Here is a 24,814-nt window from a genome sequence, read left to right as displayed (position 1 = left end):
CACCAAAAAACATAGATTTTGTGTAGCAAAACTTTTTCAATGTTTTCTCTTCCTGCCTCTCCCATTGCTCATCTCATGTTCCCTCACACTTATCCTGTGACCCCTTGTTGAGAGTAGATACCCTCAATCTGAAAATGTCATAACAATATATCAGTCACAGGGGCCAATCAAAGTATTTTATTTTTGAAGTACAATTAGCTAATAAAACTTGAATTTCAAGGCAGGAATGTAATTGTAACGTAGTACATAACAGGATATGACATTTTTTACATTGTTGTACGTGTATTTATGCTGAAGTAAAGCCTCCATTTGAAAATGCAAGTTTGATCTTGCCCCATGTTTACAGAGACAAATTCTTGCATGCAATTTCTAAATTTACATCAACTTTACATCAGGGAACGGACAAAGAGAAGAGCACAGAAAAAGGAAAGAAAATCATTCAGGGGAGTTAGGTAACTACTCGACTTTATTGTTGGAAGACACTTTTAAATCTAAGCAAAACACACACTACAAACACATAGCATAGCAAGTGATTTTACTATTAACACTTGACATCATTCAAAGACATTACGTAAATAAATGTTTTTACATTTTGTATTATAAACCACTAATCAATTTACTAGAAATCAAGGAAATAATCTGCTAGTTATGTTAACAATGAAACTTACTGGCACTTGGCAAAACTTCTGCAAAACTTTATTCAATTTCCTACCTCAATCTATTCAGCCCCTCTTGGATTCTGGACCGGCCTCAAGCAAAATCCAAATATTTTGTGTTATATTATTTGAATTCATTCTAATAAAGCATCAAATGTTGCAGTGTTAATCTGAAAACAAGAAGGAGATGTGAATTCAAGGAAATGGCAGAATCAACAGCTTCTCAGTGGACGTGATGAGGAACTTTGTAACAATCAAACAAAGGCATAGAGCCATATGTCACAACGGCGCAGCGGGTAAGCATTGTGGACCACATTCCATTATCTTCTTATCACTCTGTCACAGAATAGAGTCGCACACGTTGATTCTGTGGCATGGGGATTTGAAAGGACGCATGATGGTCAGATTGTCTGATGCCTGACTGTCAAAGGTGATGACACAAGTCAAACTGGACGGACCAGTCAGTGACATCATGTATCCTCTGCTGTCCTGTCACGTTCACTGATCTACAGCAAGTCTATAAGATGAAGCACTGATCTGCAAACCCATCACTTGACTGAACTCTGCTCCGCTTCCACATAGGGCAGTATGGTAAGTAAGATGATTGACTGTTAAGCACAAATGGACGCTAAATTATGTTTTGATTGCTTGATCCTGTAGCTGTTTTGGAAATTCTGCAACATGTGGATTTCTGACATTTTTCATGAACAGCTGTAGTTGAACTCTAACCTCCAGATGGGATCTCCTCCTATCAAGTCTGTTTTTCTTCCTTTCTGAAAAGTTGAGGTGTTCGATGACCCAGAAGAAACTGAAAACCTTAGCTTTATATTTCTGTGGCAAACTCAAGGAACACAGTCTTAAAACGCTACACTACCAAATCCTTTGTCTGATTTTCAAGACTTGTGCTACAGTTTTGTTGTTTGGGTGATAGATATTGTTTTTATATTTTATGAAAATGAACCACAAACACACTTGCTGAACAAATATCAAATCTTATTTACTAACAGTAGTGTAGTGAAATAGGTTCTGTCAATCAATTCAACAGTGCAGTACAATATGCCAGTCTCAACAAAATTTGACTCCATTAACGAGGACATGGATGAATTTGAGATAACCCAGTCAGTTTTTAAAAGGACGTATTAGTCTAAGAGGTATGTGTACAGTCACCATACTTAGAGCAACATAGATTTCACCAGACTGTGAGGATGCAACAAAGATGGATTATGTAAATGGCACATTTTCCCATATCCAATGAGATCATATTTTTAATAAAAATGCATGATTGGTTGGAAATATTTCAGTAGTTACAACAATTCAATGATTTTGTTTTTCTTCTAAGTAACTGTAATCTGTGTTTTTTGTCAGAAGCTGAAGTCATGACTGAAAATAACACCGTGACCCAACCCAGGCCCTTCATCATGTCTGCTGCAACCAACTTCAGAAATCTGTGATTGCTTCCAAGACCTGCCCGTGTGTAAGTACACTTCTTGCGACCAGGTATACATATTTATCAGCGAGAGGTAAGAAGATAGGTGCAAGATAGGTGCAATTTTTAGTACACGTGTTGAAGAACCCACTGTTTAAATCTCTTTCTCGTGCATGAAGTTAAAAAATGCAGATCATTCAGACTGATCTTGGTTTAGGAATTCGAACAGATAGCAGATTGGAGATCAGTGGTTGTGGTGAAATATTTGGGCATCGCTGTGCATTACCATTCCTGAGGCTCCACATGATTACACTGCATCCTCAGATAATACGAGCCATCAAATCTCTAATCTGAAGTTCTGAAAAATTCTGATTTGAGTGTCAAAATAATCTGTCTATTGAAAGGTTATGAGGACATGACCTCAGAGACATAAATGTGACTTTTTAGGTTGCTTGGCCTTTTGGGGTTTTCCCTGTTTCACCTGTAAGACGTCACACGAGGCCGGGAAGTGCCTATGTTTACTTCTGCTGGACGGTTTTGGGCTCATCCCTCCGATCACCATGTCCGTCACGGCATCAATACGCCAAAGATATGGCTTTTTGGTGTAAATCATCTGCACTTTTACTGCGTCAGTACTTCCAAGCGTAGTGTTAACCAGCATAAAACTCTGTTTATCTGAACACTGATCGGTGTTAAACCTGTTTAGCCTTTCGTCACAGTGAACGTTCTTAGATAACCATTAATGCACACTGTGTTCCTTTGTTCCACCAGATTTGTTAAGGTAGATTGTGACAATGATTAAGCTGTAGGATTGTGCAAATAAATCTTCATTCTACTCTTTGTTAAACAGTATTTCTGTTCATAAACTATTTCCTTTTTTCCCCATTAACAGTTGCATGTGAACCCCTCTTATCTCCTCACCTAAACACCCCTAACTGTGTCTCTGTCTTCACAGGGTACAATTTGCAATGACTGCGTGTGCGCCTGCTGCTGGGGGACGTGCACCTGGTGTCAAATAGCAAGAGAAATCAAAACAAGGAAGAAAACCATAACCTTCGTTATCATGTACGCCTGATAAGAGCATAAAGGTTCAATTCACCACAGCACCCTCAGTATTAATACTATCGTCATCACTGTCATCAGGGGTTGTCTTCATCCTCAGTGTCACGCTATCTGGAATGTTAATCAATAATTCATGACAGAAACTATGATGATTCTGGTCAGGGGGGGTTATTAACACAGATTAAAACATACATTTTAATTGTGGATGTTTTTTTTTTCTGTTCTCTCATATGTTAGCATGTAAAAGCTATGTTAGGCAATGTTAGAGAAACTAGCAAGAGGCAGAGATTTTGTAAAACACATTCATTTTTGTGGCAGAGCATTTTATTCATTGATTGCTATCGGGATATAAAGAGAATTCCCACAAATATAACAAATATGATTCTGAAATAAATTGCGTACCCCAGCTTTAACATGCTAAACTAAGATAGTGAACATGGTAAATATTACCTGTTTAATATTAGCATGTTAGCATTGTCACTGTGACCATGTTGACATGCTGATATTAGCATTTAGCTCAAAGCAACACTGTGCTTTATACACTCTTACAGAGCTGCTAACCTTGACTGTAGATATTTTGTTACTATAACTATCTTGTATAACTGGTTAAGTTGTATTACAATTAGAACATAATGTGATAATGTGAGTTGGAGGAAGTTGTACTATGTATTCTCTTTAACAGTGCAATAAAACCCTTATACCTCAAAGTTTGTTTGAACACATTGCATCTCTGAGCGCTCTATCCTATGCAAACCACACATGTAAATCTGCCGAGGTTAAATCATGCCTTGAAGTATTAAATGCCAGCTTTTGCTCCGTGTGATCAAACCAGTGTCCACGCAGAGGTGTCAACATCAGGTAAGTGTTTATGAATTTTGCTGTAGCACAGAAACTGTCAAAACAATAGGCTTGTAGATCAGAAGGAGGAATGACTTTTCAGTGTGCATGCAAGGAAGTTCAGCAGATGGTTTGATTAATAGTAAACAGCTGTCACCAGGTGATAGTACACGCCAGACATGTGAGTAAATGGTGTAAACATTGTTTAAATGAGCCATATCATGACGCAGAACAATTGAAGGAAGGAAAGGTTCTGAACCAGTGAGTGAGTTCAGATATTTGGGCTTGAGTTCAACTTTGAAAAGGTGCAATGAATGTACAAAGTCTCCCATGAGAAAAATCTGAAATAAATGTTTTCATTTCAGGCCTTCCTTATTTGAGTGAACACCATGGCAACAAATGTGTTCATCAACAATAATCAGCCTCAGGCTCCGATTTTGATCGCTGCCCAGTCTAACCAGTGGAGCACAGGCATATGGGGCTGCTTCGATGATTTAAGTGTCTGTAAGTCTCTTTCTTTGCAGCACGGCAGATATTTGCATTACACCTATTGTTTGTTATTCCTTCCACCTGCGCATGCAAATATTGTCGAACTGACATTTGAATCTTGATTTTGAGTCTTTACTTTATCTAGATCTGTAGTCAGGACCACTAAAGTCAAGTCCGAGACAACACTAAGGACTACAGCCCAACTTAATTCTTCTTTGCAGAAAACTGTGCACAACCAGATTAAAAGGTGGTCAACATTCACAGGAAATAAACAGCAACCTGCTTTAAAAGTGCAAAGTCAGACTGGAGTACTTAATAATCCTCATTGAATTTTAATACAGTAAAGGACCGGCAGCAGCGCTCCATCAAGTTTGTGGGTTTGTGGTTGCCTCTTTACTAAGAAAATAAGTCAGGAGATGTTTTTTCCTTTTATGCGTAAACCAAATTCTCAATTTAGAATGTTCTAATCGGAAATCTTTAACAAAACCTTCCAGGCTATTTTGAACCCTAACCTGTTACTGCCTCTTGAGATAAGACCTGCTGTCACTGCAAACCCATCTGAACCTTGTTCCAGGTTGCTTTGCCTCCTGGTGCTTCCCTTGGTTTGCATGCAGCACTGCCTCTGAATTTGGAGAGTGTTTCTGTCTCCCCCTGCTGGATGTGATTATCCCATCATGCACTCCACCTGTTTCCATGTCCATGAGGGTTGCAGTGCGTCACCGCTACAAAATCCAGGTGAGATTTGAAAAAAGGAAGAACTCGGAGAGATGCCTCACTCCTTTAGTTTTTTATGGCTGCTACTGTCTTTCTGTTTTGTGTGTCTCAGGGAGATATGACAGGTGACTGTTTGTACTCCACTATCTGCAACACCTGCTCCTGGTGCCAGATTGCCAGAGAAATCAAGCGACGTAGCCAGGTGCTCACTGTCATCCCTGCCCAGCCTGTACAGCTGGGTGCCCAACAATACATGATGACCACCCAGATGGGGGTCGTCACTTCTCAGCCAGTTATTTCAGCTGCTCCTCAGGGTATCGTGACCAACGCGGTCATGTGACTCCTGGTTCTCCAAAAATCCTGCTGATTTATTTTTACTTCTTTAGAGTGTTATCAGGCAGTCTGTACAGTACAACACATATAGCCCCAAACATAACATCTAATCTGGAAAACCAGTCCTAAATGGCCCAGAATTCTCAAAGTAATGCGTGTTTGTGTCTACATTTAGACTTTAGATGCAAAAGAATTTTATCAACTTTCCTAATCCAGGAATATCATCCTATCTTCTCCAGCACATGACATCTGCAGAGCTGCCCTAACCTGCTAGGATTTGGCAGCATGTGGCAAAAGATGAGACAAACATACACACACATTCCATTACGTAGGTAATTATAGAATGTTAACCTGATTTAAGATTTTGATTGATTTTAAACTTCAGTGACACCATAGACAAAACTCAATTGGAAGTACAAAAAGACATAAACTGCAGCAATAGGGCATCTTTTGCAACTCAAAGCTTTCTTTTTTTTCTTTAAATGAAATTGGTAACAGATAAGGACAGACTCAAAATAATACTTACTAGCATACTGTACAATGTATGCCTTTATATGGGTGTATGTAGCTTGTTTTAAATACATGATGCAATGCTTGTGATTTGTTTCTCTTTACCTGCCTCAGATTGTCTCACAGCCTTTGGAATGTATGTATGGCGTGTCATAAATAATTTGACTTCATGTTACTGTGATACCTTTCTGTCTCAAACGCAATCTTCTACTGCTTGTTGAGAGGATGTGTAGGATGCTTCAGAAATAGCTTCAGAAATGTCCTGCTCTGAGGTAGGCCTATTTTTAGTTCTAATTCAAAATATCAGCACTGTTCCTAGCCGTGATAAATATGGATCCCTCAATTTTCTTTGTCAGCTCTGAACCTAGCTACTTATACTGTTTGGTCAGATTACTGTTTTTGTGTTGTTTTTAACACAACTGGGCTCCTGTTTATTAAACTGTGGCATTTGGAATTTTAACACAAAAGTAAATATCACTCATTTCAACTCATACTTGCAAACTACAAATAAAAGCTATTATTTCTTTAATCTTAAGAGAGGTCTAGAGGTCAATATGGTGTTACATGGCTGCAGGATGGACACAGAGGCAAGAATTCAACTTCTTAGATGGTTAGAATGACTGTGCAACAGTAGATTAGATTTAACTTTATTGTTGTTGTGCATGTCACTAGGTACAAAGGAACATCAATCTATAATTGGTCATCATGAACAATATGTTATCTGAAGAAATGTGTTTAAGTAATTAAATATAATACAATAGTTTTATTGTTGCTGCTGCTTTCTTGTCAGGGGCTTTGATAATTAAACCACCTTTTTTTGTGCTTTTTCTTAGCTTTCATCTGGCATACAAACAACAAATATAAGCAAACAATAAAGCTGGCCTTTATTTTCTTTACAATCTTTTTTTCTAGACATCTAATTGTGAAACAAAACTTAAAATCCATTTAGTGTATGTTTTCTTTCTCTCTCTCTCTCTACCAGCAACATCCCTGCTCCAGTCATTCATGTGTCTTTTTCTTCACTTTTGGCAAAGAAGAAGATTGCTCTAAACTAATATTATCCGACTATATGCTCCCCCTCGGCAATATCATCTGCAAACATAATGTCCAGTTTCACCGATGACACACAGCTCTATATCAGTCTAACATTGCAACTCTTCACAGATGCCTTGCTGAAAAAAATTACAAAAATGAAACCTGGCAAAATCTAATAATATAACATTTAAGTGCTATGAATGATAACGAAATAATTACTGTGATGAACTTGATTCTGCAAGTCCAACAGAAATATAACGTGTATAGTAACTAAGATTAGCCACATCCGGCCCAGAAGAAACCTCCATGTGGCCCAACATACAACTAATCAATGACAACATACGTGGTGCAATGAAACCTTTGAAAGTAAAAAGCCAATACTTTACCAACACGCTTGTTTAATACGCATAAACACGTAGAATGCGATATTTTAATCTGCCCAGCTCTTTATCAGCTGTGTTTTGGTATTACACAAGCAGAGTGCTAGCTCGGCTAAAGCTAATTCTTAGGGTTAGGCTTAGGGGTAAGGTTCGGGCCTGTCTTTAGTAACTGTTTAGCTTAGTTTGCCACATACATTAAACTCAGCTGGTGGCTGAAACAAACATTACAGACTTTGCTGTTGTTATCCTATTTTGTTAAATAATATATTTTTTTAAAAGCAATCATCTAGTAATGAAAAAGAACTGATAAGAGTATAAAGAACATTAAGACAATAAAGAAGATGTAATGGTACCAATTCCAACTCGATTGAATTTGTAATTGAATACAGAGTCTAATCCTGATTCCATCTAATTCTCAACTCAAGTCTCATTTATACAAAATAGCTTTCAATGTGTGATGCATAATGTATTTTTCCTTTATTTCGATAATGACTTGTTTATATTTTATATATTCATTGCTGTAAACCACTGATACAAATTTTTATTCAACATGTTTGTTTTACATTGATTGCTGTAAAGCACTTTGTTACCTGTACTGAAACTAAAAGCTATTATTATTATTATTATTATTATTATTATTATTATAGAAGCCCTTAACTACACAGTAATAAAGCCAAACATTAGCTTTTTGCTCAGGTTTACTGTGATGATTCTTCTTAAGCTGTGAAGCAAGGGAACAAGCAAAATAAATCAATCCTATGTACTTTATGGACTTTAACTGCTTGAGCCACATGAGCTACAAGCTGCATATATTCATCTCTGAATTCTGCAGTTACATTGAGCTCCCTTGTTCCCTTGCTCAGGTTTATGTAACCCCACAGAGGCAGAGGAGAGGAGGGGAAGGCTGCGGTTCACTGATATGACTGTTAAACAGTGACTCGTGCAGTAATTGTAATCACCAATGCTCACTTTTTTTCCCTCCACTGTGTGACCTTGCTGCTTCCTCCAACCCTTGTTCCCTGCCACTCCCGTCTCACTCTGACTGTGTCCACAATGGGATTTTTCCCCTGTTCACCCTGAAGTTTTCTCATAACTACATAAAGTCATGTGCATCAAACTTTTAGGAATCTATAAGAAATGTCATCCAAAGAAATTAAACTGAACAGGAGATAAACTGATGAGTAATTTTGCATTGAGACACTGGCAAAAAACGCTATTTGTTGGTTAATTCAAATTAGAAATCCACATTTAATATGCGCTATCATACTTGCTTATATGATACGTTTAACATTGACCTAAATTACAACACACAGTGAGTTACCTATAGTCCACATACTGGACTTTAGTCTGGGAGAATAGGGCCTGTGTGTGTGTAAAGGTTAAGTTGTGTGGAAACACAGATATCACATAGTATCCTGCCTCAATCAGGACCTGGAGCTCCAACCAAATCTCTGGATTTTGATATAGGAACAAGGTAAGGCATTTGATTTAATGAATAATTTAACAGAACAATCTCGAAAAGAAACACTTAGAAACTGCTTTAACTAAACATATTTTAAGCTAATGCCAGTGGACTATGAAATATGTATTTTAAACAGGATAATACACAAAGGATAACAGTAATAATGAAAAATATGTAAACACATGTAAATAGCATCACAAATAGGGTTGGATAAAGGTTTAGTTTTAGTCTCTGCAGGTTCTAAACATGCTGTCATTAATTGTTCTCCCAAATTACTTTCAAGGCTCTTCTGCTTAGCCAGCATCACCTGTGGTCAGATGTGTGTGTTATGTGTATGCAATATCTTATTGCAGACATTTTTTACATCACTGTCATAACTTTGCATTGCAAATGTGGTTTAAAGTGCAATTATTATTATTATTTTCTTTTTTCTCCACCTGCCAAAATAATAAAACAAGGTCTACAATATTCAAGCAACAGGCTCTTTTATTCATGAATATTTCAACAACTGACTTTTTTCTGTCTCTCTCTCTCTCTCTCTCTCTCTCTCTCTCTCTCTCAAATGCACACTGAAAAGAATCATAGACCCATTTAGTCATGTCAACTTACTTCTTCTTTTTAACTCAAATAGTTCTGAAGAAGTTTTGGATATTGAACTCAACTGTATGAGTTTTTGAAAGTTAAACTTGCATTAATTCATTGTGTTGACTATTTGACACTTTTGTCGTGTTGATTGAACTTACGTATGTAAGTTATCAGTTGAAAAAAAAGGTGACAGTATGAGGATTGCCTAGGTGCTGCGTCTTTTGAGTTTGAGAAAAACATATACATAATCAACTAATTATTAGGGTTTAGCAAGTACTCGGTTAAAACGAGTATCCGGTACAGATACTTTCTATGAGTATCATCAGAGTAAAATGTGTCAATATCTGTTTTGTTATAAACTATAAATATATGAATATAAAAAAATCAATTACTATTCTCTGAAGCTCAATTCTGAGGATGTTCTGTAAATGGTTTTCTAATAAATATAGCAAGTTCTGATAGAAATTTCAGGCTTAAATAACTTCCAGTTAATACCACCCATAGATTATAGATTAAGCACCGGCCATTCTGAGTACAGATACAGAAGATTTGGTGCTGTTGTTCACCCCTGCTAATTATACACTGCAGATAAGTCATATATTCAAATTCCAACCAAAATATAGACACTTCTGTGGTAAACAAGTCTAGTGCCACCGGTGGAAAGGGTTCCAGACAACAAGGGCCCTTTATAGATGTAAACTGAAACAAATTTAGAATTTAAATCCCTTAACTTGAAATGGAAAGTAGTATTAATTTGGTTAAGTTGCTTTAACTTGAAACTATGAGTTAGAATAACTCAAACTTGTTCATTTAACTAACATTGGGACAACTAGAACACTGTAGTTATATCCACTTTATGAACTTAAATTTATGAGTTGAAACAAAGGCAATCTTCAAGTTGAGTTATCTGAACTTAAAAATGTGAGTTGAAGGGGTGTAGAATAGTATGTTTGTTAGACAAGTGAAAGCAAGTTTCCTTGAATGGACAATGTAATATAGATAGTTGTTTAAACTCACAGTATTAAGTTCAAACAACAAATTATCATTAATTAAACAAATTGTATAACATCATGGGTTGAAACAAAGCTTTTCTTAAAGTTGAGTTTACTCACATTTTTAAGGCAGCAATTGAACTTAAGTTTTTAAGTTGAACCACCTAGATAATTTTTACAGTGTACTGACAAGTTTATTTATTTGTTTGCCATTTTACAACCTATATGGTTTTAACTGGTGTGCTAAAATATTAACTTGTTTTGTGTGGCTGGTCAGTCCCCATTGCCTGGAATTCCACGATGCCTTGCAAAGCAATTCGCTCGAGTTCCATACAAAATGAATACAGTGGCACTTGGTCTTCTGATTTCTGTGTGACTATATCACAAATTAGATCATGTTACACTTGCACAAATTAGACATGCTGTTTTCCTTTGTTTGTCAAAATAAAAAAGTCTTAATCATTTATATCTGTTGTTTCTCCCAGGAAATGTCCAACATGATCCCTGTATTGCTGACAGGGCTCTGCTTCCTTTTTCTCAGGCCCACTTGTTGTAGTGGTAGCAGGATTCTGGTTGTGCCAGTTGATGGGAGCCACTGGATCAACATGGAGGTGATCCTCAGAGAGTTGCACTCCAGAGGCCACAACATCACTGTGCTACGCTCTGCCGAAAGCTGGTACATACCGAGTAACTCTACGATTTACACTTCTATAAATGTGCGCATTCTGGAGGACGAGTCGGATAAGAGTTTGTACAACAAAATGATACAAGATGTTATAGAATGCCGCAGATTGCCGACTTTCATACGCGCCTTCTGCCATCAGAACATGATGACATCGATGATGGCAAAGGCTCATGTAATCCTTGCTAGATCAGCTGCTATCATGTTAGATGACCCTGTTTTTATGAAGACGCTTCAAGATGGCAAGTTTGACTTAATGTTAACAGACCCCGCGCTGACTTTAGGGGTTATTCTGGGTCGTTACCTCAAGCTACCGATGGTTTTTAATGTGCGCTGGATTAATACTGGGGAGGGCCATCTCACCATAGCTCCCTCTCCTCCGTCGTATATCCCCGTATCAGGAAGTGAACTTCCTGATCAGATGGATTTTCTGGAAAGGACCAAGAATATGTTACATCATATCCAGAGTGTTGTTGATCAACACTTTATCGTTAACCCTGCTTACTCAGATCTGCTCCAGCGGCACTTCCCTCCTGGTACTGACTTGCTGTCTTTGGAGTATGCAGCTGATATCTGGCTGGTGAGGACAGATTTTGTCTTTGAATTCCCTCGGCCCACCATGCCCAACGTGGTCTACATAGGGGGGTTCCAGTGCAAAAAGGCCCGCCCCCTCCCTGTTGAGCTGGAGGCCTTCATGCAGAGCTCTGGGGAGCATGGGGTGGTGGTCATGTCTCTGGGGACGCTGGTGTCAGCCCTGCCTCATGACATCACAGAGGCCATCGCTGCTGCTTTTGCTCAGATCCCTCAGAAGGTGATATGGAGGTTTATGGGTGAGAAGCCTTCATCCCTGGGAAACAACACCCTGCTGGTGGACTGGCTGCCTCAGAACGACCTCCTGGGACACCCCAAGACTCGTGTTTTCGTAGCCCATGGAGGCACCAATGGCATGTATGAGGCCATTTACCACGGTGTTCCCATTCTGGGCCTGCCCCTCCTCTTTGACCAGTTTGACAACCTAGTCCGGCTGGTGGTGCGCGGGGCAGCTCGAGTGATAGAGGCCCAATCACTCACCAAAGAAGACTTTCTGGAGGCCCTAAAGGATCTCCTGGAGACTCCCACATACCGTAAGAACATACAACGTCTCTCACAGCTACACCGTGACCGGCTGATGTCCCCTTTAGACACTGCAATCTTTTGGATTGAATATGTGATCAGGAACAAAGGTGCAGCCCATCTGCAGTCAGCAGGTTTCAGGCTGCCTTGGTACTCCTACTTCTGCCTGGATGTGGCTGTTTTCATTATGGCCCTCATTGGAGCATTTGTATGGGCTTCAGTCTTAGTCTGTAGGTTTCTCTGCTGCAGAAGGTCAAAGAGAAAGATGAAAGCGCAGTAACTGACTCACCACAGGACTCGGGCTTAATGAATGACCAGTGTTTCTTATGGGGTGGGGAATCACTCAGGCATCCACATGTTAACAGTGACTGACTCTCATTTGCAGTTAAGCAACATTCCTGCCTCATATTCTAGCCCTTTTCCAGACAATAAAGGTCTCAGTCAGTGTGTAAATTATTGTGAAATGTTTATTTTACATGCAGACAATCTTGAAATGTTTTTGCCAGAGATGCACCAGAAATTGAGAAGTGAGGGGTCACCCAACACCTAGGGAGATTTTGGGGAATATATTCACATATGTTTTCGTGAGGGGACAACATTTTGCGCCACGGTGAAGTTAGTTATTAGTTGGATATTCTTCTTCATGATAGAGAGGAAATATCATGAGTAACTGTTACAGTTCACAGTTACAGTTTCACTCATAATATTTCATTGAATTTAGATAAAATGTTCTATATCGGGATAAGTATCGTTATTGGGATATGATATGATCTATTCAGGATATAAGATTTTAGTCATTTCGCTAGTGTTGTATTCAAGACCACCCAAACCGAGACCAAGACCAGAGTTTATCGAGACCAAGACAAAACCAAGACTTTTAGGGGCTGAGACCAAGACCGAGACTGAGTCAAGACCAAGACCAGTTCCCCACATTACATGTGTTATGACCTGGCTCAAAAGGCCACAACAAAAGGGAGACACACCATGGTAAACGGTTAACATATGTTTATTTAATAAAAATAAGCCAAATTAATAGTTATTTCGAATGAACAAAATAAAAGTATGAGGTATGTAGTCTGTGGGTTCAGTAGTGTCTGTGCAGGATGATGGTTGCATGAATGTAAATGTGTAAAGGTGTTGTAATATGCTAAAACAAGATAAATACCACAAAGCAATAGTCCAACCAAAGAAACACAAACTAAAGGGGAAACCAGGGAGCCGGCCCGCAGGGAGGTCTGACCTGGCCTCGACAGCAGCCTCTTTGCAGAATGAGAAGACCATCCCAAATACTCTACAGGGCAATTAGCCCAGGTGCCCAGAGTTACTGCAATCAGCTCTTCCTCTACGAGAGAGAAAAAGGGAGAGAGCGAGACAGGCCACACCCACTCATGACCCCACAGGGCGTCACACATGACACACAATAAAATGTGGAATGAGATCATAGGTTCTTCTCAAATTGATCTGAAAGATCCACACCCATATATAAACACTAAGAGCTGAAATTAACATAAGCATGTTTATTCAACACTCCTTTTCCATGCTTACCATTGCGGGGACAGTCATTAACAGTAACAACACATTTTTAATTAGGGTTATTGGTTACATCTGAAGCAATACATTTTCCATCCAATCAAAGTTAGGATGTTAACAAATAAATCAGATGATGCAAAAGCAATTACTGATATTCCCAAAATTATGGCCTTGACTGGTCTTGAAAAAAATCCTGACTCCCCAATGTCTGAGACCGAGACAACATGGAGTTCAAATCCGGTCGAGTCCGAGACGAGATCAAAAAGTGGTCTTAAGACCAGTCTCAAGATCAAGACCAGTCTTGAGTACTATAACTCTACATTTCACACAGCCCTAGTTTTAAAACACCAGACCATAATCATAGTCTGCTCATTTCAAACTTCGTAGTCAGAATTGTTTTCTTTTCTTAGATAGTTTCAATAATTATTATTTTAGGGGTAAAGTCTATAACTTTTCACCACAACACGTTCTCAGAGTGCTCTGACCTGAGAAAATACTTGTGATAGGTGGTACAACATGTTACCCAAACAGTAATGAAATTAGATGAAATTTAAATAAAACTAAGGATTTATTGCATGGCCGTAGCAGACAAAGACAAGAGCCATATGGTAGATACGTATATCATTTCAAGTGGTTTATCAAGAATCTCATATTTTAGTTTAACAAAAAACAAGAAAAAAATAGACAACCTGATGATGGTGAGTTTATCAGCCACTTCCTGTATGACACAAATGCTTTGCATGAAGAGGAACCTACTGGCAGCTCACATGGACTGTGGGGACACAATCCTCACCAAGAAACACCAAGCCAAAATCATTTTCATTCTACTCTGTTCTGCAGGAATCTCACTTAAAAATGCTGACAAAAGTTATGCAATCATACTGAGTAGTTGTAAATTGTTACACACTCTGCACTTAGTCTTACAGAGTGCTAACATGTCATGGTAACATCAATCTAATGTGCACATCATAATGACCTATAGTCATTTTTTGTCACCATTCTGTAAATAGATTAAGATGATCAAAAACATTATATGATTGCAAATATATTTTGGGTATTATCATGAGATCTCTTCAGAGCTGCAAACAAGAAACAAATGTAAGATCATGGTGTATACAATTGCTTTTGAAGCAGATATTGGAAAAGAACCTTAGATCAGGTCAAGCAGACCTGTTAGATTTGTTGCAACAGTAGTGTGAGCTTCAGCATTTACTTTGCAAATTCATGCCTTTTTCTCCTTTGTCCTTTCTCCTTTAAGCTTTATGAAGGACCCTAACATGTAGATATTAGAAGAGCATTTCTTTCTTCATTCCTATTTTAGTGTTAGAAATGATAACAGAACTAGAATGGGTATTTACTAAAGTGATACGTGTGAGAGCTGTCAGCTGTTAGCTGTGACTGCTACCGCTGCTGCTGCAAAGTACTGTTCCATTGGCAATTTAAAATCCTGTAACGCTTCCTACAGGTAAAAGAATCACATGCTACAGACTAATTCAGTTAAATATTGAAGCAGAAATCAGCATTGGACGGGCCCTAGCACGTAAAGCGCGGCAGGTAGTATTGCTCTGAAGTATCACACACTTTGGACGCTTCACAAAATACTTAAAAGTCACTTCCTGTGTCCTCTATATGGTGCAAAGTAGCACCCAGTAATGATACATTATGTGTCATGTGGAGAAAATGTATTTTAATCGCATAATGGATGTCACACAAGACTTACTTCCTGTTGCCAGTAGGTAGTGCTATGACTATAACTGAATTTTGGCATGTAGATGTGTTGGGGGCGAGACCATTATCACTGACATAAAGTTTGGTACAGATGTGAGCATGTACACTTCCTGTTTCATGGCAAATCATTGAAATTCCACGCCACGGACTGCCCCGGTTGACCAAAACTCACCATTTGAACAACATGTGATCATTGATGGGATAAGACTGCACAGCAAAAATTTCTGGAAAGTTGCACGAACAAATTCTCTAGGATGAGTGTGTCAATTGCCAAATATGACAATTAAAACCAAAATAGCCGACTTCTTGTTGGTTTTTGACTCTTCTGGCATGTGTTCAAAGTTTTGTAAGTTTTCAAGAACAATAAAGCCGTCAAAAATGGAAGATATTTGCAGAACCATATCTTCAGACTAATCTTATTCCATGTACAACTACTGCATTTAGAAAGACTAACAACATACACATTTAAAACGGACCACTGCAAGATGGTCTCCACACAGGTGTTTGAAGTTGAAAGCATTTATCAATGCTGCCGGAGGTGGGATTCGAACCTGGGTCTGAATGAAAAGAGATGTTTGGGAAACCAGTGCTCTAACCAAGCAAGCTATAAAGGGGCATATCCATTGAAGCAAACAGATCATTTGTTGATGGTCAGTTTTTTGTTATCATCAAGTTCAAAGGTGTTTAAAGTTGAAACCAATTATTACAACGCATTCTCATCTCAATGTGTCATAACTGACGCTTTCAGACAGCGTGACAAAGTGTAAGGATTTTACGCTAAAGGTACCCTTCAGTGTCTGTATGAAATGCCCTCGTTTGTTGCGTTGCAGCAACACGAGGGAGGTAAGTTTAGGTACTGACATTTCTGACGGTTATGGTAAGGGTAGGGGCTTCGGGGGGCTGTCAACACCTTTATCACGAACGTAGCTAGCTAGGTAGCTAGCTAGCTACTGCTAGCTAACTAGCACTTCCGGTCTGTACAGGACGCCACAGAGAGTCTCATAGAGACGCTTCCCGGCATTTCACACGTCAAACAACTACGTTAAAGGGTACCTTTAGCGTCAAATAACTACATTTTGTCACTTTTTCTGAGAGCGTTGGTATTGGACGCCCTGAGATTGTCACTGCTGCGGGATTTGAACTCACGACTGGAATAAGAGGTGCTGCTCCACGGTCTGAAATCTAACTGACTACACTACCAGCAAGCTTGCTATTACAGAGATAATGTGATCTTTTGTTGATACAAAAAGTTTTTTTGCTTAAAAAAATCATTTTGGACTTTAGTTAGTACTTGAGTAGCTGAGCATAAAAATATACATCTTGTGTCCAAACTCCTAACAGGGAGGAAGATACAGGAAGTTAAAGAATTAGTGACAGGGGTAGAACCCAGGGTGCAGCTGCTACTGCAACAGGGAATGAATGAGAGATGACTGAGACTTGTCAATCAATTAAGGATCAGAGATAAATAACTAAACATCCACTGAGCAGTATTTTGACATTTTGAGGGAGACAAGGCTTGTGGCCACATTTTGGTGCCTTTTTTTCTTATTGGAGATAAATATACACAACTGGCAGCAGTTTACAAAATAATTCTGGTCTGGAAAATCCTCCTCTTCACCCTCTAACATGATCACATGACACACTCTAAAGTCTGCTAAAAGCTGTAAAACCCTTCACTTTGGAAGGGCATAGCTCCTACTAAACATTTTTTTAGCAAACACCAAATAGAACTTTGAAAGATCAACATCTTTTCTGCAACCTACAGCTGAAATGGAGTCTGTAGCTGCACATATGCCGGAGCATTTAGCTCTTAAAGTTCAGTAGGTTGGAAGAAAGTTGAGCCTCTTGCTCCTATTTAAAAACATTCATTTTTTTCAGATAAAAATATTAATATAAAATCAACCATTACAGATATCAGCAACACAGGTAATAAAATAAATCTCCTGAACAGGATGTACATTTTGAAGTTGGAACAAAGTTTCTAGGACAAACGGTGCAGAAGAAGATAGACGCCAAAAATGGGGTTTTATATATAATAAATAAATAAATAAATAAAGTGTTAGAGCACTAGTAAGCACAGAAACGGGAAATTACAGTGATTAATCACTCAATCACTTTTACTGTAGCACTGTAATTTCCCGTTTCTTTGCTTACTAGTGGTCTAACAGTTGAATCAGTCCTGCTTTTCCTCTATTCTGATTAGCCAGTACTACAGCTATTAAAGTCGAAAACTTTGTGAGTGGCAGAAGGATGTCACAGTTTTTCACACAGCAACTTCCTGTATGATTTTCATTTTGCAGAACTGTGAAGTGGCTTTTGCAATTAAGCTTTGACGTTGTTTGACCTAGTGTTCCTTGTTTTGGTTGTATTAGCTCAGTGACACAACAGTCAGTGCTGGCAAAGCTCATGTGGCAATGACTTCCTTCTCAGAGGACTGGTCAGTTTATTAGATTCAATGTTAGATTATTCAATAAATCAGAGATCGGTGACATTTTAAAGGAAACAAATTCGGCCCTCCTCCCTTGAAACCATGTGGTAAAAATACTGCCCAACACCCTTTGTCTCAACATACCCATTCTTCCCCAAAACAATTTCAATTGTGCAAGATTTCTTTTTCTCCCAGGGGTGCCTGAGCAAAGTTCACCCTTGGGAAATTACGCACATTCACTGTCTACAAACTGTATTAATGTTATTTTTAGTTTAAGGACAGCGTTTTCAGTGAAACTGCGTGTGATTTAATCTCTTCATTTGTCTTGCAGCAATACGTGTGCTGCATTCTACAGTGCTGTTCGTTTGCTCTCTCTCTCTTTCTGTGGTTTTATTCTTTTCTGTCCATCAACCCACTCTTGTACAATCAGATACACACACTAATTCTTGCATTGACCTACATTCATGCACTGGAGAAGAACCTGTAACCTTATCAATAACAATTACATTGATAACGCCAACTCTTTTCCTAACCCTAACACACAAAAGCCCACAAAAACATTAGATGCTTTTTGAGTCTGCATACTTACACTGTAAAATATATATTTAAATGTGCTGAAAAGCATGTTTAAAAATGAAGGGTTAATGGGTTTAATGGCACACAGCCAGCAACCGATAATCTAAAGGGCATTAGTGGACTGCCTACATCAGTCCCTCCCCTCTCGGCCCCTGTCCACCTTAATCATCCTGCCTACTACTGGAGTAAGGAGAGTAAAGAGAGAGTGTATGTTTTTGTTCTGGGGCAGAAAGGCGTTCTCCTGCCTCAGGATGTTGCCTTTAAAGCTGAAGAAGTGGGTTTCCTGTGGAGGAAACGATCAGAGAATAGACAAGGCTTGGTGGAGACACGGTGTTCCCAACATTTTCTGAGTACAGGTCACCCAGCTGCAGAGCGGGCAGGACGCTTCTGTGGAACAAAGTCGCTCTTACCGCCTTTAGAGGTGAGTGAAAGTCATAATTTGAATTATATGGTTTAACTGCTCATACACCTGCTGATACTAAATCTGAGAATGCCCTTGCTCCCTTGTTTGCAGGTGTTTGTTTCCCCTGATGGATCCTGGATGCTGGTTGATAGACAGCACGAAATTTGAGCCTGACCTTTTCTACAGAAGAATGCATTTATGAATATTACTCAACGGACAAAAGACAAGTGGATGCAACCGAGACTTCTTCCCTTTTCTTTTGCTTTGACTGAATGAATGGGTATTTCTATACCGGCTCATTATACTGCAAGTATCAGTCCATGTCTGAGTAGGGTCACCTCTAGTTTCCCATGTCAGGTGCATGAGCTGCAGAGACATGTCCAATGACAGCTGCAACCTCCCCTTGGACACAGATACATTTGGCCTGACCTGCATCTATGGCCTGATCTTCTCTTTGGGTCTCCCCAGCAACCTGCTGTCTCTCTGGGGACTGTACCACCTTGGCCGCTCAGGTGGTGGAGGCTGCCAGCTGGTCTACATCCTCAACCTCCTGCTTTCAGACCTCCTTCAGCTGCTCACCCTACCACTGTGGATCCTTTATCTCCAAGGTGCGCACCGCTGGCCCTACGGCCAGCTAACCTGCGAGCTGGTGGGATATGTGTTTTACGTAAACGTGTATGCCAGTGTCATGTTCCTGTGCCTGATAGCGGTGGACCGCTTCCTGGCCATCGTGTACCCGCTGAGCAGCCGAAGGGTGCGGAGTGTCAGGGTGGCAGCCGTATCCGGTGTGGCAGTTTGGATCCTCACCTTCCTGTTCTGCCTGAGTGGGCTGCTGCCGTCAGTGTTTGACTCTGACAGACTGCTGTGTCTGGAGCAGTACCCAGTCAGCCCCGGATATGCCCACTTCAAGATCACCACTGTGGCTCTCGGCTTTCTGCTGCCATGTGTCATATTAGGGTGAGTTTACCCCAAGATCCCTGGGAGGATATTTCTGTTTTATCCTGTGTGTAATACCGTGCTTCCAAAACTGTTCATGTAAAGATTCTGTCAAGTTGGAATAATACAATAACACTTATGGAGCCAAGTGTGACATGAACTAAAATGACAGTTAAAACTGAAAACATGCAGTGAAATCCTTGTGATACTGACTTATTGAGCATTTCTAATTATTATAAGTGGTACAGAGGAAGGAAACCACTGATTTTCCTGTTCTTATAAGACATCATACCATTTTATATAATCTGATGGTTGACAGCTGAGTTCTCATCTGCAACTGTGCTTCCTCTCTTAGCTACACTTCAGCCCACATTGGGGTGACACTCCGACGATCTCCTTCCCTCTCCAACCATGAGCGGCACAAAATCGTGGGCATCCTAGTCGTGATCACCGTCAACTTCATCGCTGTGTTTGGACCCTATCACCTCGTGGGTGGATACAGGTTCGTGTCCTTGCTGCTGACCGATGAGCCGTGTGGATTGGAGCGCTCCATTTTCCTCATCTATCGTCTGTGTTACGGTCTGACCAGCCTCAACACCCTGCTGGATCCGCTCTTCTACATCTTCTTGTGCCCTGATGCTCGGCTAGAGCTACAAAGGTCCCTGCCCTGTTTGGGAAGGGGGCAAAACACCAGCAAAAAGATCACACTCAGACTCCGAGCTCACCCAGACAACCAGAGGGAGGGTGAAACTGGACATAATAATCTTCTAGCATAATATAACTTGGATTTGACTGTGGAGCTGACTCATGGTATTTAGTCAAGCCAACTGTGCCACCCAGTGGAAATGCATGTGTACAGTTTCTGTTCACTGTGAGATTCACCTTTGAGTGACTACACCAATTTGCCTGTTTCAACTTCCTGAGCTAAAACATTTCCACTAGCTCTCACGAATACATACAGTTTCCGAAAATAGAATCATATCGGTGTAGCACGTAGATTACAAAGAAGATAAAGAAAGATAAGAAAAAAAGATCCTAAACTGTTGCTTACATAAACTCTACACTATAAAATTATACATGGGATTACAATGTTTCATATCTGACAAAAATCCGCTCTTTTGTGATTTTCATACCCATTGTAGCCTCAAACTAGACATACACAGCCAAATAGAATACACTTTATCTGATTAATGTATTTACCAGATTTGTTTGAAGAGTATGGCCAGTGTATGGAAATCAGCCGTTGTGGTTATCTCACAATTTAACTGTTTGTTTTTTTTTACTGCTGTGTTTACAACGATTAAAAATTCATGTTTTATCACTTGATGGATGTGCTTCATTTAAAAAAAAGAATTAGTGTGAACCATGTTGGAAACGAAAGTATGACTGTGGTATAAATGCAAGGAAGGTGTCATATTGCAACAGCAGAGTGCTTTTCCTTTTGTTTATTAATACTTAGACAGGTCACAGTTTTGAAAAGTATAGACATTACATGGACAATGAAGCAAGTATACTATTCCATATTTAAGGCATATCACACTGTATTATAGACACAATGGGAGCATTTATAAAATTAGCATACTGTTTAGATAACATCTAGTGAGAGCTTGGCGTTTTTGCACAGCAATGAACTATAATGAAGCAATAATGTATAGCCCATTCAACAAAAGTACAAACAAATAAATCCCTGTCGCTAATAAAGACTGCGTAGAAAATTTTGAGGTGGGCCTTATACTCCAAAAGTTCACATGATAATTTTAGTATAATGTACATTCCCATGACACTTATTCCATTAGTACAACAACGTCCGATGGATCTTTTGAAAATGATTAAGTTTCCGTCAATGAAATGCAACACAGAATTGATTATGCCAGGTTGAATGCATCTCTATAAAATCTATGGCTTTTAGAAATGTAAATGCTCTGTATTTGGATAGCGCCTTTCTAGTCTTTGCGACCACTCAAAGCGCTGTTACACTATATTGCATTCGCCCATTCACACACTGAGCCTACGTGCTGACTCTGAAACTAATTGTCACACACATTCATCCATCATCACACATTTCAACAGCTCTGAAACTGATGGATGTGTGATGATGGATGAATGTGTGTGACAATTAGTTTCAGAGCTGTTGAACGGAGTTTAATTTCAAACATCTGTGTTAAGGTTCACTGACAGAAGTTGACGTTGATTCAAATAAAACCCCCAGCAAAATGGTACAAATGGAATTAGGAAGCGATGGGAGGTGAATGAATGTAGTTGCAAGTTGGTGAGTATGACTCTTGTACTGGTGAGAGTAAGGCTTTTGAATGTACATTATGCTCATTTTATAACGACAACATGTAAACATGGATTCGTGTTTCCATTAACAGAAAATATCATCAAAAGCAAATTCAGGCCCAGTTTTCTGTGCTGTAAAATTAAAGCATTGCCACTGTTAGAGGATTGACTGTACATTTTCGTTCTGTTCTGAGCAGGGATTTTCACTCAGCACTATCTCGTCTGTTTTCAGACACAAGGTTGTAATAGAATTCTTCTTCCTTAACTCAGCATCGTTGGTGCTGATAGAGCTGCGAACAGTGCTGCGGCGTCGGGCCAGGTCTGCCAGATCCTCAGCCAGAACACTCTCCATCACCGCACCCAGAGAATGTCTTATCTTATTGCACAGGTCAGGGCAGCTGAACACGTACAGAACGGGGTTAAGGACACTGTTAAGGAAGCCGATGGTTGCTGCAGTCGGGAGTGCCTTGCCTGCAAATTTATGTACCGGATGCCCATTGGGGGACATCACCTCCATGACGATGAAGAAGTGGTACGGCGCCCAGCAGAGTACAAAGCTCACTACCACAGCCACTACAAGCCGGACGAAACGGAAAGGGCGTCGGCAGCCTCTCCGCGCTAAGCCAGCGTTCACAGCAGCATAGCTGAGGATGATGATTAGCAGAGGGATCAGGAAGGCTATAAAGAGCTTCATGAAGGCCAAGGCCTCCTTGCGCTGCTTAGATAAAGCAGTGGAATTAACAGGAAGGAATCGAGCATAGTCGTAGTAACACTGGATCTTGCCTTTATATTCAATTGTGTCACGGAATATGTAGAAGGGGATAGTGCAGACTGCAGCCAAGGCCCAAATCACCCCACATATCTTCACCACGAGTTGGACGTTCCTGTGGTTCTGGGCCCAGACGGGTCTCAGCACCACCAGGCAGCGGTCCATAGAAATGGCAGCCAGCAGGAAGCCACTGACAAACATGTTGAGAAAGAAGATGGAGGAATGGATGCGGCAGAAGGTCGTACCCAACGTCCAGGTGTGGCCGCGGGCCATGTAGAGGGTGAAGAAGGGCAGGGAAGCGGTGGCCAGCAGGTCAGAGGCGGCGAGATTCAGGATCCAGATGCTGATTACAGAGCGGCGGACATGGAAACCCACTACTCCGACGATGAGGAGGTTTTCTACGATGCCAATGGAAGAGAACACGCCATGGAGGAAAATAGTAAAAATGCTCAAAGAACTCATTGTTTCGTTTGATGGGCCACTGCTGCTATTCCCCATGTGGTTGTCCATCTTGAAGGACAAATGTCTTAATGTTGTATGGAGCTGATGTTCTTTAACTTCTTAAGCCTCCCGCTTCACACTGCAGAGATCTAAAAAAGGAGATTAGAACATGTCAAACTAGTCAAGCAATTTACAATGTCAAGTGACAGAAACTGTCAGCATTTTAAAATTGAAAATAAATTCGGTACATGGAAATGAGTTTTTCTAACATCTCTGTTATAATGCGTTCATGGTGGCAGAGGTTATCAGGGACGTTGTAGCTGAATGAGCTTGCATATGTTTCTTAAATAACAGAAAATGTCTATGGAACATATTTTCACATGCATCACAAACAGCACTGCTCACACCCAAAAGAGAACAAGAAATGCAGACGAGGTGAGAAAAACATGGGTGTGTTTTTCTGCAGCTGAGTCAGGATTCTGTATGCAGATTAGATCAGTATGTTTCATTTGAATAGTGTGTTCCACTGAAAAATACATTAAAACTGAAAGTAACGGTGAATAGAACAGAACAGAAAGCATTTCATTATAAAAATAATTTGGGTTGTCAAGGATTTTTTACAACCTGGCATCTAAATGTTGATCTCAATTAATGGATTATTCATCATTGGCTACAAGGCATTAAAAACAAATGAATTAACAAAATTAACAACATTAAACAATTAAAAACATCATTAGTTACAACCTGTGAACATTTTTCATGCCTTATTTGATAGTGGCACCTAATTTAACTGGGGAAAGATGGGAATACTTTTTATATAAAATTAGGTTGATCATTTTAGTCTGGTGATGGTGCAGTGGATAACACACATGCCTTTGTTGTGACACATCCACCAATGCTCAAAAAGGGTGCGACCTCTGACATATAAAGCAATTGTAAGTCGTCTTGGATAAAAGCGTCGGTTAAATTTAAAAAATGTAATTGTATCACCAAGAAACCTGTAAGACACCAACATTGTGATTCCACACGTGTCTGGAGTATCAGAGAAACTCAGGAGGATTTTCAACAAACATAACATCCCTGTGTTTTTTAAACCCAAGAACACACTAAGACAGATGCTGGTACACCCCAAAGACCGCACACCAAAACACAAGAAAAGCAATCTAGTGTATGCGGTCCAATGCAGTGAGGAATGCACAGACCTGTATATTGGGGAGACTAAACAACCACTACACAAACGCATGGCTCAACACAGAAGGGCCAACTCCTCAGGTCAAGACTCTGCTGTCTACTTACATCTGAAGGACAGAGGACACTCGTTTGAGGACCACCAGGTGCACATTTTAGATAGAGAAGATGGATGGTTTGAAAGAGGTGTCAAGGAAGCCATCTACACCAGGGTTGAGAAGCCGTCATTGAACAGAGGAGGGGGTCTACGCCACCACTT

General features: G+C 39.9%; 4 protein-coding genes and 1 long non-coding RNA gene across 6 annotated transcripts in view; 4 read left to right on the top strand and 1 right to left on the bottom strand.

Moving 5' to 3' along the window:
• Positions 1–1,104: 1,104 nt before the first annotated feature.
• Positions 1,105–3,116, top strand: LOC123980855. The gene is made up of 3 exons (XR_006827572.1): positions 1,105–1,247; positions 2,022–2,130; positions 3,038–3,116. It is a non-coding gene; the product is annotated as an uncharacterized LOC123980855 (long non-coding RNA).
• Positions 3,117–3,858: 742 nt separating this feature from the next.
• LOC123980982 (cornifelin homolog) lies at positions 3,859–6,197 on the top strand. The gene is made up of 4 exons (XM_046065579.1): positions 3,859–4,002; positions 4,347–4,485; positions 5,045–5,205; positions 5,297–6,197. Exons 2-4 carry the CDS (start codon positions 4,371–4,373, stop codon positions 5,522–5,524), a joined length of 504 nt encoding a protein of 167 aa, XP_045921535.1. The 5' UTR covers positions 3,859–4,002; positions 4,347–4,370; the 3' UTR covers positions 5,525–6,197.
• A 4,772-nt stretch (positions 6,198–10,969) lies between these two features.
• ugt5g1 (UDP glucuronosyltransferase 5 family, polypeptide G1) lies at positions 10,970–12,556 on the top strand. Its single transcript, XM_046065578.1, has one exon. The coding sequence runs from the start codon at positions 10,970–10,972 to the stop codon at positions 12,554–12,556; it is 1,587 nt and encodes a 528-aa protein (XP_045921534.1).
• Positions 12,557–16,629: 4,073 nt separating this feature from the next.
• Positions 16,630–21,203, top strand: si:dkey-165a24.9 (G-protein coupled receptor 4). The gene is made up of 4 exons (XM_046064993.1): positions 16,630–16,694; positions 18,768–18,959; positions 19,053–19,898; positions 20,233–21,203. Exons 3-4 carry the CDS (start codon positions 19,303–19,305, stop codon positions 20,651–20,653), a joined length of 1,017 nt encoding a protein of 338 aa, XP_045920949.1. The 5' UTR covers positions 16,630–16,694; positions 18,768–18,959; positions 19,053–19,302; the 3' UTR covers positions 20,654–21,203.
• Positions 21,204–21,307: 104 nt separating this feature from the next.
• LOC123981093 (prostaglandin D2 receptor 2-like) overlaps positions 21,308–24,814 on the bottom strand; it is a 25,629-nt gene continuing 22,122 nt past the window's right edge. For both annotated transcript variants that reach the window (XM_046065734.1, XM_046065735.1), the window contains one exon: positions 21,308–23,516. In XM_046065734.1, the coding sequence (XP_045921690.1) occupies positions 22,315–23,436 (1,122 nt within the window). In that variant the 5' untranslated portion in view covers positions 23,437–23,516 and the 3' untranslated portion in view covers positions 21,308–22,314. The remainder of the gene's footprint in view (positions 23,517–24,814) is intronic.

The sequence above is a fragment of the Micropterus dolomieu genome, linkage group LG12 (assembly GCF_021292245.1).
Source record: "Micropterus dolomieu isolate WLL.071019.BEF.003 ecotype Adirondacks linkage group LG12, ASM2129224v1, whole genome shotgun sequence".
Lineage (NCBI taxonomy): Eukaryota > Metazoa > Chordata > Actinopteri > Centrarchiformes > Centrarchidae > Micropterus > Micropterus dolomieu.
Note: the sequence above shows the minus strand (reverse complement) of the source record. Positions and strands in the feature narration are given on the sequence as shown.

Coding starts and splice junctions, on each gene's coding strand:
- LOC123980982 (XM_046065579.1), top strand. CDS start 4,371: ATGGCAACAAATGTGTTCATCAACAATAATCAGCCTCAGGCTCCGATT. Junction 4,486..5,044: donor CTTCGATGATTTAAGTGTCT/GTAAGTCTCTTT, acceptor ACCTTGTTCCAG/GTTGCTTTGCCTCCTGGTGC. Junction 5,206..5,296: donor GTCACCGCTACAAAATCCAG/GTGAGATTTGAA, acceptor TGTGTGTCTCAG/GGAGATATGACAGGTGACTG.
- ugt5g1 (XM_046065578.1), top strand. CDS start 10,970: ATGTCCAACATGATCCCTGTATTGCTGACAGGGCTCTGCTTCCTTTTT.
- si:dkey-165a24.9 (XM_046064993.1), top strand. CDS start 19,303: ATGAGCTGCAGAGACATGTCCAATGACAGCTGCAACCTCCCCTTGGAC. Junction 19,899..20,232: donor CTGCCATGTGTCATATTAGG/GTGAGTTTACCC, acceptor TTCCTCTCTTAG/CTACACTTCAGCCCACATTG.